Below are 14,188 nucleotides of genomic sequence, written 5' to 3'. Positions count from 1 at the left end.
AATAATCTTGTTTCTCAGGTTTTAGAAAAGGAACATAGTTATTGCCAAAATGGATCAGCCCATGGTCCATCTAGCTTAGTATCATATCTCCAACAATTATCAGCACCAGATACTTGAGAGGAAGGTGTGAGAAATCCTATTGTAGCACATGTGGGGTAATCTGCCTCCTATGGAGGTCTGTTCCTGATCTCTAATAGTTAAAGATTCATTAAAACCCTGAAGTGTGACGTTTTATATCCATACATAAATTTATCAGTAACTATTGTAGCTATGGATACTTGCCTATATAAATGTCAAATTCCACTCTGAGTTTTGCTAAATTCTTGGCCTCAGTGACATTTTGTGGCAGTTTGTTTCAAAATCTAATTACACGTGTGAAGAAATCTTTTATCAGTTTTGAATTTGTCACCTTTAATGGAATGTTCTCTCATTCTTTTTATTATGGGACATGAAGAACAGAAGCCCCCAGTCTCCCTTCTCTAGACCTATCATTATTTCATACACAGTTATGATGTCCCCTCTTATTCATCTCCTTTCTGAGTTAAACAATCTCATAACATCTTTGAGGAATGGTCTCTATGTATATTCTACACGTGTGGGTATACATGCACACCATGTCCCTGAGTCCAGAAATTCTTCAAAGTAGTGTCTGTTGGCCTGCACACACGGAGTAGCTCTCCTTGTGCTCCCAACAAAGGGTATAAGAGACAGTGCAGGTTGACACCTCTTCAATTTCTTCTTATTGCTGCATGGACTAAGTCAGAATCATATCCTCCTCCACTCGATTGTATAACCTGCAAAGAAAGAAAATGTAAATAATTATATATCTTAGCTTAGTAGTTAGTGGTGAAAGTTTATAGTTAGCATAGAGTATTTCTTTCCCTCTAGTTGGGAAACCACTTCTTGGCTCCAGAACTATGCCCAGAGTCCTGGGATTCAAGAATTGCATCTCTTGCCCTTGCTCCTTCTCCATCAGTGATGAACATCAGTGGTGCCTGTACTGTCTGAATGAGGCACATATTGCTGCAAAGTGCAGTGTCTGTCGTTCATTCCCATCCAGAACTTCAGAAGCCTGGGAGCTTTGCCTACAAAAACACCTGATAGAGAAGGTTATGAGGACCCGCTCTGATCTAGGCTAGGGAGACCCTGTCTCCCTCCCTACCCCTCCCCCACCCTGGTATATCAGCCTCAATTGACCAGCAGTGCCTTTGCATGTGTTGTGGAGTGGAGCCTTCTACATTTAAGCCCAATGACTCTTCTTCTAGGGAACTCTCATGGGCAAACGTGCTTCTACCCCGAGACTGCCCAGGTTGGGTGAGATGATGCTTACGGAACCTAAGGAATTGATTCTGCAGAAGACTGTCAAATTGGAGGGAAAGGGATATGAAAGGAAAGATCTGCTGGTTCTGTTGGTCACCTCAGTACCAAAGCGTAAGGACAGATGTTTGCCGGTTCCATCTACAAGTGCTAGTCTGGATCTATTGTTGGCACTGCCTTTTTCATCTAAAGACCATCCGGCTGCTGCAGATGCACCAAGTCCTTCAGACTTGATGCTGGAAGCACTTGGACACCTGGGTTAATGGAGGCATACATAATACCGGAGAATGTATTCCTCCCTTATCTGCAGTCTACACTTCTTTCCAATTGTGCTGTATTGAGGGATGTCCTAACTTCGGAGGAGCAGTCCATATCAGTGTCCCAGGAGCAGTCCCATCTCCAGCCATCTGTCAGGAGTGCCATGGTACTGATCGTTCTGCCGCTACTGATGGAACAGTTCTCTGACTTGGATGAGTCAGAGGAGATAGTGCACCAGTATCTCCCCATAGACACTTGAGCCCTGATCGTCAAGGAGTTACACTTGTCCTTTCTCCAGGTATGACCTCCTGCACCCCGTTTCCCTTGGGATCCCCTGCAACCAATCGATTCCTCTGTCTGGCCTTATTGGGATAAGTGGGATCCTTATGGTGGGGGTCTGGGTCCTTCTCCTTCAGATCCGTTGGTGTATTAGGAGAAGAGCTGGAACCAGATCCACAGGTCCTGATAGATCCGACGAGTGCCTCTTCATTGTCCCTGGACAATGTGGTTACCCCTTCTTTGTCTTCTCTGCTGGATCACCACTGGCAGTACCAGGAGCTGTTACAAAGAGTTGCCAGTAACCTACAGATCCTATTAGAGGAGGTCCAGAATCTTCAACACCAGCTCCTGTGGATCTTACAACTACAGGGACTGATTAAAGAGGCCCTTCTGATCAATGAGGCCATACTAGAACTAGCCAGAGCGGTAAGGCACACTCCAGCATCCTGTGCCCCTGCACCAAAAAGAGCTAAGAGCTGATACTTTGTTCTTGCCAAAGGAGATGAATTTTTATTTTCCCATCTTGTTCTGAACTTACAGGTGGCTACAGAAAGAGCTCTGTCACACTATCAGAGGGCCACTGTGGCAGATAAAGGCTCTAAGAGACTGGACTTCCTGGGGAGGTAGGTCTTCTTTCCAGGCCTGAAATTTCATGTCACTGACTACCAAGCTTTGTTAACTAAATACGACTTTAATAACTATTCCAGGTTTGCAGACTTCAGAGATAAGCTTCCCTCAGAGGACAGGGCCCAATTTCAGACTCTTTTAAATCAAGGGAAGCTCATGGCAAAAGAAGCCCTGCAGGCTGCAGTGGACACTGTAGAAAACAGCTTCCAGAAATTTGGACATTGGTTTAGTCATAGAGGGGCACTCTTGGCTGCAATCGTCAGGGTTTCCTAGGGAGGCACAAAACACCAGGACCTCCTTTTTGACAAGTGCAACCTCTTTAATGAGAAAATGGATGAGTCCCAATCACTAAAGGATTCAGGATTATCTCTGTCTTCACTGGGGATTTATACTCCAGCCCTCAGGAGGAAACATCAGAATCAGCCCAAGGCTGCCTCGTCCTCATGCACCTTTTTACCAGTGCCCAACTGCGCCTCCGTGCAAGCGCCAGAGGAATCAGAAGTTTGCTTCTTGGCCCCCTATACTGCCACAGCCTCTACCTCTGTTAACTGCTGGCCATGAGCCATTTTTGACACATTGATTAAGACCTGTGTAGCACCATCGATGCCACCCACCTCTTCCCCTGTCATCTTTGGGGCTGTCTTACTCCTTTGCCCATTACCAGAACAAGATCACTACAGACAGGTGGGTTCTGGAGATTATCCGTAAAGGATACTCCAGAGTTCCTCTCCTTCCCCCCTCACAAACCCCTGTCCTGGGCTCCCTTCGGGGACCACTCTCACAAGATAATTCTTCAACAGGCAGTGGAATCCCTTTTACATTGAGAGGCAGTAGATTGCGACCCACCTCATTACCATGGGATGAGGTTTTACTCCCCAGATTTCCTAATCCTCCAAAAACACAGAGGGTGGAAACTCATCCTGGACCTTCAGCAACTCAACATCTATTTGAAAGCTGATATTTTGAACGATTATGTTGGTATCAATAATCCCTTCTCTTCAGTAGGGGATGTGGTTTGCGGCTCTCAACATAAAGGATGTGTATTTCCATGTGGACCTTCACCCATTGCACTACTTTGACAGTTGGCCACAAACAGTTCCAATTTCAGGCCCTCCACGTTGGGCTAACTACAGCAACCAGTGTATTTACAAAGGTTTTCTTTGTGGTAGCATCCCAGATGAGCCACCAGGGGTATATGATGTTTCCATATCTAGACAATTAGCTCCTGGTAGGCTGGTCTCATCAGAAGATCAGGTCAGCAATAAGGTTTCTCATACAACTTTTAGCAGCTCTAGGTATTTGCATAAATGAAGAAAAGTCCATATTATTACCAACAAAGACAATAAACTTTATAGGGGCAATGTTGGACTCTGTTTCTCTGACAGCATTGCTCCCTGCAGACAGATCAGACAGATCTCATACAATAAGCAACATGATTTCATGCATTACCTGCAGACCATGAACTATAGTGCACCAGTGTCTTTCACTGTTAGGCCACATGGCTGCATGCACCTACATGATGCTGTTTCTCAGACTCCACTTGTGGTGTCTGCAAGCTTGGCTCAGTTTGATCTACCCACCGAACAGGACTACATAAACTCCAAGGTGACTGTTCCCACCAGAGTTATTGTCTCCCTCACATGGTGGTTGAATGCAGAACAGGTCATGGTGGCAGTCACCTGGACAACCACACTGCTCAAGGTACCTGGACCCTATGAGAAGCCAGGCTACATTTAAACATACTGGAACTGAGGGCAGTCTGCCTTGCGTGTAAGGCCTTCTTGCTGCTCATACGCTCACTTCATGTACAGATAATTTTACACAGTGATCACCACGGTTCTCTATATAAACAAACAGGGAGGAGTGAAATCTTATCCCCTCTGTCTGGGAACCGTCAGACTTTGGAACTGGTGTGTCCGGAACCTATCATGATAGACGCTGCTTACCTTCCTAGTATTCACAACTGCCTTGCAGACTAACTAAGCAGAAGCTTCTTAACAGACCACAAATGGGAGATTCACGACATGGTCCCAGTGAGATAGTTACACAGTGGGGTACTCCATTATGGAACCTCTTTGCATCCGTAATGAACAAAAAGTTCTCCTGTGGCAGGGCCCACTCGCTCCTTCCTCTGCTCAAGTCCACAAACTGCTCAAAGAACTATATGCTGGTAAAACACCTGGTGCAGTTTATTTACAATGTTGGCTTCCACCCCCTTATACACTATACAGCCTTACTCCTACAGTCTGAGGGGGCCCTCAGCTCCTGAGGTAAGCAGGGAAGAGCAATCTTCCCCTCTCTCTGTGTGCTTCCCCCCTCCTACTTCCTTCCCATGCCTTTTTGTATGCTTTGCCTAATGGGTGAACTAGCCTTCCAGCTTTCCTTCATTCACCAATTAGGTACAACTCTTCTTAACCAGATCTGTTCTGCAGTGTTTAATTGGAGCTGCAATGACCAGAATGCTTGCTCAGCTATTGTTGCCCAGCAGTCTGTCACATCTCCCTGTATTGTTCCAGAGAAGCCATGGGTCACAACTCCCAGGGCGATGCTTTTCTGCTGTCTTGGGCGAATGGCTTCAGATATGCCTTTCCCTCCCATTCCCTTATTTCCACTAGTAATGGGGAAGATACAACATGACAGAGCCAACATCATTCTCCTAGCCCCCTACTGGCTCAAACAGTTCTGGTTCATGGAACTTCTAATCATGTCTGGCCACCCACCAATCAGGATACTCCCATTCCCGGATCTCCTAATCCAGGAGGTGGGTGGGAAATCAAGCATCCCAATCTACCTCACGGCCTTGTGTTGAATGCGCTTCAGAAATAGTGCTCATGCTTGGTCTCTGTTCAGAAGATCCTTAACCAAAATAGAGCCTGCTGTTTGGCCAAATGAAGATGCTTTTTGGTCTGGGTGCAACTCTACCAACATTCTACAGATACCTTAAGCATGCTGGTAGTCCTAGCCTATCTCCTGTCCCTGAAGACTTCAGGTCTTGTTATTAGTTCACTGCAAATACATCTTGCAGCAATTAGTGACCTTCTTCCCTTCGGTGGAAAGATGTTCCACCTCTACTCATCCTGCTACAGTACAATTTATGAAAGGTCTGATCAGGACCTTCCCTCTAGTGCTTTAACCATGTCATGTTGACAGTCACAAGCTCACCTTTTGAATTCTTGATGACGTGCCATGACACACCTCTCTATGAAGATGGTGTTCTTAGTGGCTATCACTTCAGCCAGAAGGCTCAGAGCTTGGAGTCATCATGGTACATCCTCCTTATGCAGTGGCTCACAAAGGAAAGGCTTCTCTCTGACTACACTCTAAATTTCTCCCTAACATTGTTTTCAGTTCCATATCGATCAAATGATATACCTACCTGTATTTTTTCCAAAACTCCACACTTTCTCTGAAGACAAGAGACTTCACTCCCTCGATGTTTGGCATGCCCTAGCATTCTACCTGCGAAGACTCAAACCCATTAGAAAAACAGACTTTTTATCGTCATAGCAGAGAGATTGCATGGGCAAGCCATATGCTCTCAGAGGATTTCTAAGTGGATTTCGGGATAAATCTTAAGAGTGCTACAAGATAGCAAAAATTCTTCCCTCTGGGGGTGTTATAGCTCACTCCATGCAAGCAAAAGCTGCCTCCAAGGCATCCCTATCTGATGTCCTACTGCAGGGCGGCCACCTGGAGTTCTGTCTGCACGTTTGTGACACGTTACACTCTAGTTCATGCCTCAGCTGCAGATCCAGCAGTGTATCATAAGCATCTTTGCTACCTGCTTCTACGTGCCCATCTCCAGTCTGAACATTGCTTGCCAATCACTCCTGTGGAATACACATAGGGAATATCACTCAAAGACATAGTGGAGGATACTTATTGTAACTGGAGGTTCTTCAAGATATGTTGTCCCTATCTGTATTCCACTACCGGCACTCCATCCCTTCTGCTTTGGATGCTGTTGAATTTGCGGTAAAAAGAGGAACTGGAGAGATTTTGACCTGCACCACCTCTTATACTCTTGGTCTGAAGCATGAGGATGGCTACTGTGCATGTGGAGGCCAGCAGACACTACTTGGAAGAATTTCTGGACTCAGGTGCATAGTGCGCATGTGTGCCCTCACATGTGGAACACGGATAGGGATCACACATCTTGAAGAACCTCCAGTTACAGTATTAACACTCACAAACTATGTTAAAAGAAAATTATTAAGGTTGCAAAGTAAAGCAGTCAGAAGTTATGAAATGCCAGAATTAAGGCTCCTGTGCTACTTGAATGTGGCTTCCTTGTGTGTATGTATATGATACAATCTTTAATTGCATGATCAGATGTTATTTTTTCTACAAGGTCTCTTTCTCCTTGAGTGCACAGAATGGACAGTACTCACTTAATGAGCAGCTACTCAATATTTTTGTTTTCTCCTCATTGTTCAATGTGTGACACTGTGCTTTTATTTGCTGAACAACATCTAAATCTTGTACTGAAGACAGAATTATTAAATTCCTTATGGGTTTTTTGTATGGCACTTATCATTATAGTATCTGAGGGCATCTCAAACGTGAATTTATCTTCACAACACCCTTCTGATGTGAAGGGATGGTACTGAGGCACAGAGAGATTCAGGTCAAAAGCATCCACTAATTTTAGTTGCCCAGTCTGAGACAAGCAGTGCCTGATTTTTCAGTGTATTTGGCATTAACTAGCACTTTGTATGAGCAAAACGTATTTCCCGTTGATTTCAGTTGCAGCTGTGAGTGCTTAGCACTTCAGCACATCTGACCCCAGGGTATCAAGTTGTGCAGCCTGAAAATGAGGAACACACAATTAGTAACCAAGCTTTTCAAAAGGTAGTCAAGTGACTTGCCCAGCATCACATAGGAACTCTGTGGCAAAGGCAGGAAAAGAATCCTTTTTTTTTTTTTCAGGACAGCAACTGCCTTAGCCATGACACCATCTTTTCTCTTCTTCAGTCACTTGCCTCCTTCACTACATACCTTTCAACCTTTGCAGCGAATGAGGCAGAGATCCTACAGACAACAGCTTCCTTTACTACACAATCCTGATTCATCCCCAGAATAGGCCCATGTTGTACACTAAATGAGGCAGGGTCCTGTGAAGAAAAAAATGTAATCATGCAATTAAAGACTGTATAATAGTGCAGATGCATAAAGGGCTAAATTGAGATGGTAGTGATTCCTGAATTCTGGAATATCCCACCTTTGAATGTTTTACTTTGCAGCTGTAATAATGCTCTTGTAATTCAGTTTTATGTGTGTAATTTTCTAAATTTTCCAGCACAAACTGAAGAAACAAATTCCATCGTATGGCATCATATTGACACTGACATGGTTCATGTGTAGGGTTAGAACTTTTAGATTCACTGTACAGACCTCTGCCACTTGAGCTAACAGAGTAACTGATAGCAGTAGTATGTCACCATCCTCTATGTGGACCAGAACTAGAGGGGAATGGGACACACTTTGTTAGTGAGTTTCACAGCTATTTGCTGACAGCAGAGGAAAGGTGAGACTAAGGATTCTTGGGTTCCATTCCAGGCTCTGGACGGGTGTGCTTCCAGTGGGTGCAGACTCTTCTGCCCATAGTCCCCAACATCCACCCTTCTGCCCCATCCCCTCCAATCTGCCTCTGTTCCAGTCCTCTCTTTCCCACCTCTGGCTCCTTGACCTAATTCCATTCTACTCACCTCCCCAGTCTTATTCTCCACTCTTCAGGCTTCTCATTTCATAGAATCATAGAATATCAGAGTTGGAAGGGACCTCAGGAGGTCATCTAGTCCAACCCCCTGCTCAAAGCAAGACCAATCACCAACTAAATCATCCCAGGCAGGGCTTTGTCAAGCCTGACCTTAAAAACCTCTAAGGAAGGAGATTCCACCACCTCCTTAGGTAACCAATTCCAGTGCTTCACCAACTCCAGTGAAGATAGTGTTTCTATATCGCAACCTAAAAACAACCTCCCCACTCTGAAAAACTTGAGACATTTATTCCTTGTTCTCTCTGGTCAATCAGTATCCACTGAGTAACAGTCTAAGATCCATCCTCTTTGGAACCGCCCCTTTTCAGGTAGTTGAAAGCAGCTATCAAAATCTCTCTCACTTTTCTCCTCTGGCAAAAACGAAATCAATCCCCAGTTTCTCCTTCAAGCCTCTCCTCATAATTATTGTCTCTAGCCCCCCCTTATCAATTTTTGTTGCCCCTCCGTTGGACTCTTTTAAACAATTGTTTCCACAATCCTTCTATGTAGTGTGGGGTCCAAAACTGGACACAGTTAAGTTCCTCTCTCTCCAGATGAGGCCCCTCCCAATGTAAAATAGGAGGGGAATGATCCACGTTCCCTGATCTTGGCTGGCTGTGCCTCCTAACTTTATAAAACAGGCCAAACATGCCGTTACCTTCTTTTCGGTAACAATGGGCGCACGCTGGTCGACTCATATCCAGCTTCTTGTCCGCTGTAACCCCTAGGTCCTTTTCTGCAGAACTGCTGCCTAGCCATTCGGTCCCTAGTCTGTAGCAGTAAATGGGATTCTTCTGTCCTAAGTGCAGGACTTTGCACTTGTCCTTGTTGAACCTCATCAGATTTCTTTTGGCCTAATCCTCTAATTTGTCTAGATCCCTCTGTATCCTATCCCTGCCCTCCAGTGTATCTCCCAGTTTAGTGTCATCCGCAGACTTGCTGAGGGTGCTGTCCACTTGCCATCCTCCAGATCAGTAATGAAGATACTGAACAAAACTGGCTCCAGGACTGACCTTTGGAGCACTCCGCTTGATACCGGCTGCCAACTAGACATGGAGCCATTGATCACTACCCATTGAGCCCGAGGATCTAGCCAGCTTTCTATCCACCTTATAGTCCTTTAATCCAGTCCTTACTTCTTTAACTTGCCAGCAAGAATACTGTGGGAGATCATATCAAAAGCTTTGCTAAAGTCAAGGAATAACACATCCACTGCTTTCCGCTCATGCACAGAGCCAGTTATCTCTTCATAGAAGGCAATTAGGTTAGTCAGGCATGACTTGCCCTGGGTGAATCCATGCTGACTGTTCCTGATCACTTTCCTCTCCTCTCCACTTTCCTTCTTGCCTAGCAAGTCCCAGTTCCATCTCCCTCCTGGTTCCTCTTCCAGTTGGTTTTTCCCTTGTCTCCCCATTGGCTCCCAGTCAGTCTGCCTTGCTGGGCTTCTCATCCAATCTCAGTATCACTCCTCCATTTCTTGCCCAAGTCTCTCCATTCCCCGACTCCTTGTCCCAGTCTCTTTGCCCAGCCAACCATAGTTCTCTCCTACACCCTGTGAGATTGGTCTTACCTCTCCTCCCTGGTTCCTTAGTTCCACTTTTTTTGTCCTGCCAGTCTGTCGCCCACGTCTTTCAGCTCCTTGTCTGATCTCAGTGCTCCTTCCTGCAGCCAGCGACAACTAGTTCCCGGTCCCCACCCCGTTTCTCTCACTAGGACCCAGCCTTCTCTCTCTCCCCAGTTCCCAGTCTCCTTGTGCAGCCAGTCTCAGTTCCAGTTTCACTAGGCTCCTTATCCCAACCTACTTCTTTCTCTCCCCATGCTCTGACTTTTGTCCCCTCGGCATTCCAATCAGATGGCTTCCTCCTCCATGCTGTCTGGGGCCTGCAAGGAGATCATTAAGAGCACAGGAGAGAGAGGCTCCGTCCTGCTCTTAGTTCCAATGCCTAGTCCCACTCTGGCCTGGAGTAGTTGGGAGCAGCCATTACATGGAAAGTCGAGCTTCGCCTCCTAGTCCTGAGCTGGAGGAAGGTTGCTCATTTGCTCGGTGGAGATAGGGCATGCACAGTCTTGTCACATGTATGAATTATAAGGGAATGGAACATATTCAGTTGCTGTGTGTGGGTAGTGCATGCACAGTCTGTCCAGCTCTTGGAGCTGTGAGACGATTGAGTATACTCATGGAGAAAGGAATCTTCAGAGATTTTAGTAGCTAGAATCTCTTAAGTCTCTACTGAGCATGAGCGAACTGTAATTTTTCAAAGGCTTAAAACTTGGCCAGATTTGGATGGATTTTCACATCTCATCTCCAAAGCAGTTTTTAATCCATGACAATACTTTGCCTCTCACCCCATGACAACTAAGTTCTTTAAGGATCCTAGCCAAACACTTTTTGAAGCCCTAAATAAATTGTTAATTGGTTCTCCTTTATCTACTACTTTATTGACACGTTCAGAGAATTCTCACAGACAAGACATGATTTTCCTTTGCAGACGCCATGCTGGTTAGACCCTGTTATATTTAATGAAGGGGAAGTCTGTAACAGAATCCAATGGTTGGAATTTAAAGCTAGACAAATCCCAACTAGAAATAAGGTGTACATTTTTAACAGGCTGATTAATTACTGGAACAGTTTATCAAGGGTCTGGTGGATTCTCTGTCACTGGCAGTTTTTAAATCAAGACTGGATGTTTTTCTAAAAGCTCTGCCCTAGGAATTATTTTGGGGATGTTCTGTGGTCTGTGCCATATAGGAAGTCAGACTAGATGATCACAATGGTCCCTTCTGGCCTTCGAATCTATGAACGTATTTGACTATTTCACCCTTTTGATTCTTATGAAGCCTGATTTATTTAGCTTAGTAAAATGTAGTCAATTTAAACTTCAGTGTGGCTGTTCTTAATTTTTAATTTTTTTTTAAATTTTCTAGGCAAAAAACTACTCTGAAGCCCTTCAGTGGTATAACTATTCTCTCAGCTTCTATTCGTCTGGGCAGATAGATCAGAACTTGGCTAAGCTGCAGAGGAATATGGCTTCCTGCTATTTTCATCTGAAACAACTTGAAAAAGTATTTTTGTGTGTGTGTGTGGTGTTGCAGTGTCAATGGGACTTGATTTTAAATTGTGACAGGGTAAAGGGGAATAGAAGTTTGTTCTGTAGCTTTTCTGTGTTGTTACATGATTACATGATTACACTTGGGACTTCAAGGTTTAAAAATGTACCCACTTAATTATTAATATATTTGTTTTCATTAGGGCCCTCCCACTTCTAGGTGTTGTACAGATATAATAGAGGACATGATTTCTGCCACAAACAGCATACAATGTAAAGAAATGATAGAGCAGAGAGAAGTGGTCCAGCAGATAAATAAAATGGCAAAAGTGGAGATTTGTCACATCTTAATAATAAAATGTTTTTAATACTAATATGTTTTAAAATGAAAATATAAAACTATCCCCATTTGCTACTTGACATGGACATTATTAATTGGGTAATTTATTAAGGGTATCATGGTAGAAGTTTTTTCTTCAAAGTGGGCAATGGCGTTGTGCACCAGCTCAGAGAGATGAAGCAGCATGACTGCATCACTGGTGGAACACACAGATGGGGAGCAATGTAAAAAGACACAAAGGTGGAAAAGTGGAGGGGGGGGGGGCTTGAAAGACAAGAAGTTTGAGCCTGATGTGGTAGAAAAGCTGCTGTACAGCAAGGCTGCCATGGAGTAAATGGACGGTCTTGTGTAAAGTTACATTCCAGCATGTCATCAGACCACTAACTTCAATGAGCTGAGGAACAAAATGATTGCAGTGAAGTCTGTATTACAGAGAGGGAGCTTTAAAAGCTGTAAAGACCTAGAGAGATCACATGGCGCAAGTGATCTTTGTACCTCTTAGCATAACGACTAGTGTCACCAGAACAGACTCAAAACTAGTATCATCTGTGTGTAAGTCTAAAAATCTTGCTACTCTTAAAATAGGACTGACTTAATTTTGTCTAAATTAAAAAAGCATCTTGAGCACTTGCTTTAAATGATCACTAGATGGAGGTCTAAGCTATGTTTATACTTTACAAATGATACACAAACTTGTCTGCTGATACTGCCTGTGTGGTCTCTCATTCTGAATGGAGAGCAGAGACATGCTGTGAGGTGCAGCAAGAGCTGCCCCTTGAAGTTAGGCTTACAGCAACTACATTCATAGATTCATAGACTCTAGGACTGGAAAGGGCCTCGAGAGCTCATTGAGTCCAGGCCCCTGCCCTCATGGCAGGACCAAATACTGCCTAGACCATCCCTGATAGACATTTATCTAACCTACTCTTAAATATTTCCAGAGATGGAGATTCCACAACCTTCCTAGGCAGTTTATTCCAATGTTTAACCACCCTGACAGTTAGGAACTTTTTCCTAATGTCCTACCTAAACCTCCCTTGCTGCGATTTAAGCCCATTGCTTCTTGCTCATCCTTAGAGGCTAAGGTCAGCAAGTTTTTCCCCACCTCCTTATGACACCCTTTTAGATACCTGAAAACTGCTATCGTTTCCCCTCTCAGTCTTCTCTTTTCCAAACTAAACAAACCCAATTCTTTCAGCCTTCCTTCATAGGTCATGTTCTCTAGACCTTTAATCATTCTTGTTGCTCTTCTCTGGACCCTCTCCAATTTCTCCACATCTTTCTTGAAATGTGGTGCCCAGAATACCTAACATAGTGAATGCTAATGGGAAGGGGTAGGTTAGAGAGAAAATAAAAAGGAACAAGTTTAAAATCTCTTAGAAAAGTTAGATGCCTGCAAGTCACCAGGGCCTGATGAAATTATCCTAGAATACTCAAGAGCTATCTGAGCCCTCAGCTATTATCTTTGGAAAATCATGGGAGACAGCAGAATTCCAGAAGACTGGAAAGGGCAAACATAGTGCCCATCTACAAAAAGGGAAATAAAAACACCCAGGAAACTACAGACCAGTGTTTAACTTCCGTCCAGGAGAATAATGGAGCAACTAGTTAAGGAAATCATCTGCAAACACTTGGAAGGTGGTAAGGTGATAGGGAATAGCCAGCATGGATTTGTAAAGACAAATCATGTCAAATTAATCAGATAGCTTTCTTTGATAGGATAATGAGTCTGTGGATAAGGGAGAAGCGGTGGATGTGTATACCTATAATTTAGTAAGGCATTTGATACGTCTCTCGCATGATATTCTTATCGATAAAGTAGGCAAATACAACTTAGATGGGGCTACTATAAGTGGTGCATAACTGGCTGGATAACCGTACTCAGAGAGTGTTATTAATGGTTCCAATCCTGCTGGAAGGTATAATGAATACCTAACATAGTGAATGCTAATGGGAAGGGGTAGGTTAGAAGAGAAAATAAAAAGGAACAAGTTTAAAATCTCTTAGAAAAGTTAGATGCCTGCAAGTCACCAGGGCCTGATGAAATGTATCCTAGAATACTCAAGAGCTATCTGAGCCCTCAGCTATTATCTTTGGAAAATCATGGGAGACAGCAGAATTCCAGAAGACTGGAAAGGGCAAACATAGTGCCCATCTACAAAAAGGGAAATAAAAACAACCCAGGAAACTACAGACCAGTTAGTTTAACTTCCGTGCCAGGAGAATAATGGAGCAACTAGTTAAGGAAATCATCTGCAAACACTTGGAAGGTGGTAAGGTGATAGGGAATAGCCAGCATGGATTTGTAAAGAACAAATCATGTCAAATTAATCAGATAGCTTTCTTTTGATAGGATAATGAGTCTTGTGGATAAGGGAGAAGCGGTGGATGTGGTATACTATAATTTAGTAAGGCATTTGATACGTCTCTCGCATGATATTCTTATCGATAAAGTAGGCAAATACACTTAGATGGGGCACTATAAGGTGGTGCATAACTGGCTGGATAACCGTACTCAGAGAGTAGTTATTAATGGTTCCCAATCCTGCTGGAAGGTATAAT

The 14,188-nt window shown here is 43.9% G+C and overlaps 1 protein-coding gene across 1 annotated transcript in view; it reads left to right on the top strand.

Moving 5' to 3' along the window:
• Nucleotides 1–14,188, top strand: part of TEX11 (testis expressed 11) — a 147,451-nt gene that overhangs the window by 61,625 nt on the left and 71,638 nt on the right. The window contains exon 16 of the mRNA XM_075068428.1: nucleotides 11,165–11,302. Coding sequence (XP_074924529.1) covers nucleotides 11,165–11,302 — 138 coding nt within the window. The remainder of the gene's footprint in view (nucleotides 1–11,164; nucleotides 11,303–14,188) is intronic.

Source organism: Chelonoidis abingdonii, chromosome 8, assembly GCF_003597395.2.
Source record: "Chelonoidis abingdonii isolate Lonesome George chromosome 8, CheloAbing_2.0, whole genome shotgun sequence".
NCBI classification, from domain to species: Eukaryota; Metazoa; Chordata; order Testudines; family Testudinidae; genus Chelonoidis; species Chelonoidis abingdonii.
The sequence above is the reverse complement of the archived record's forward strand: the minus strand, read 5'-3'. Positions and strand labels throughout refer to the sequence as shown.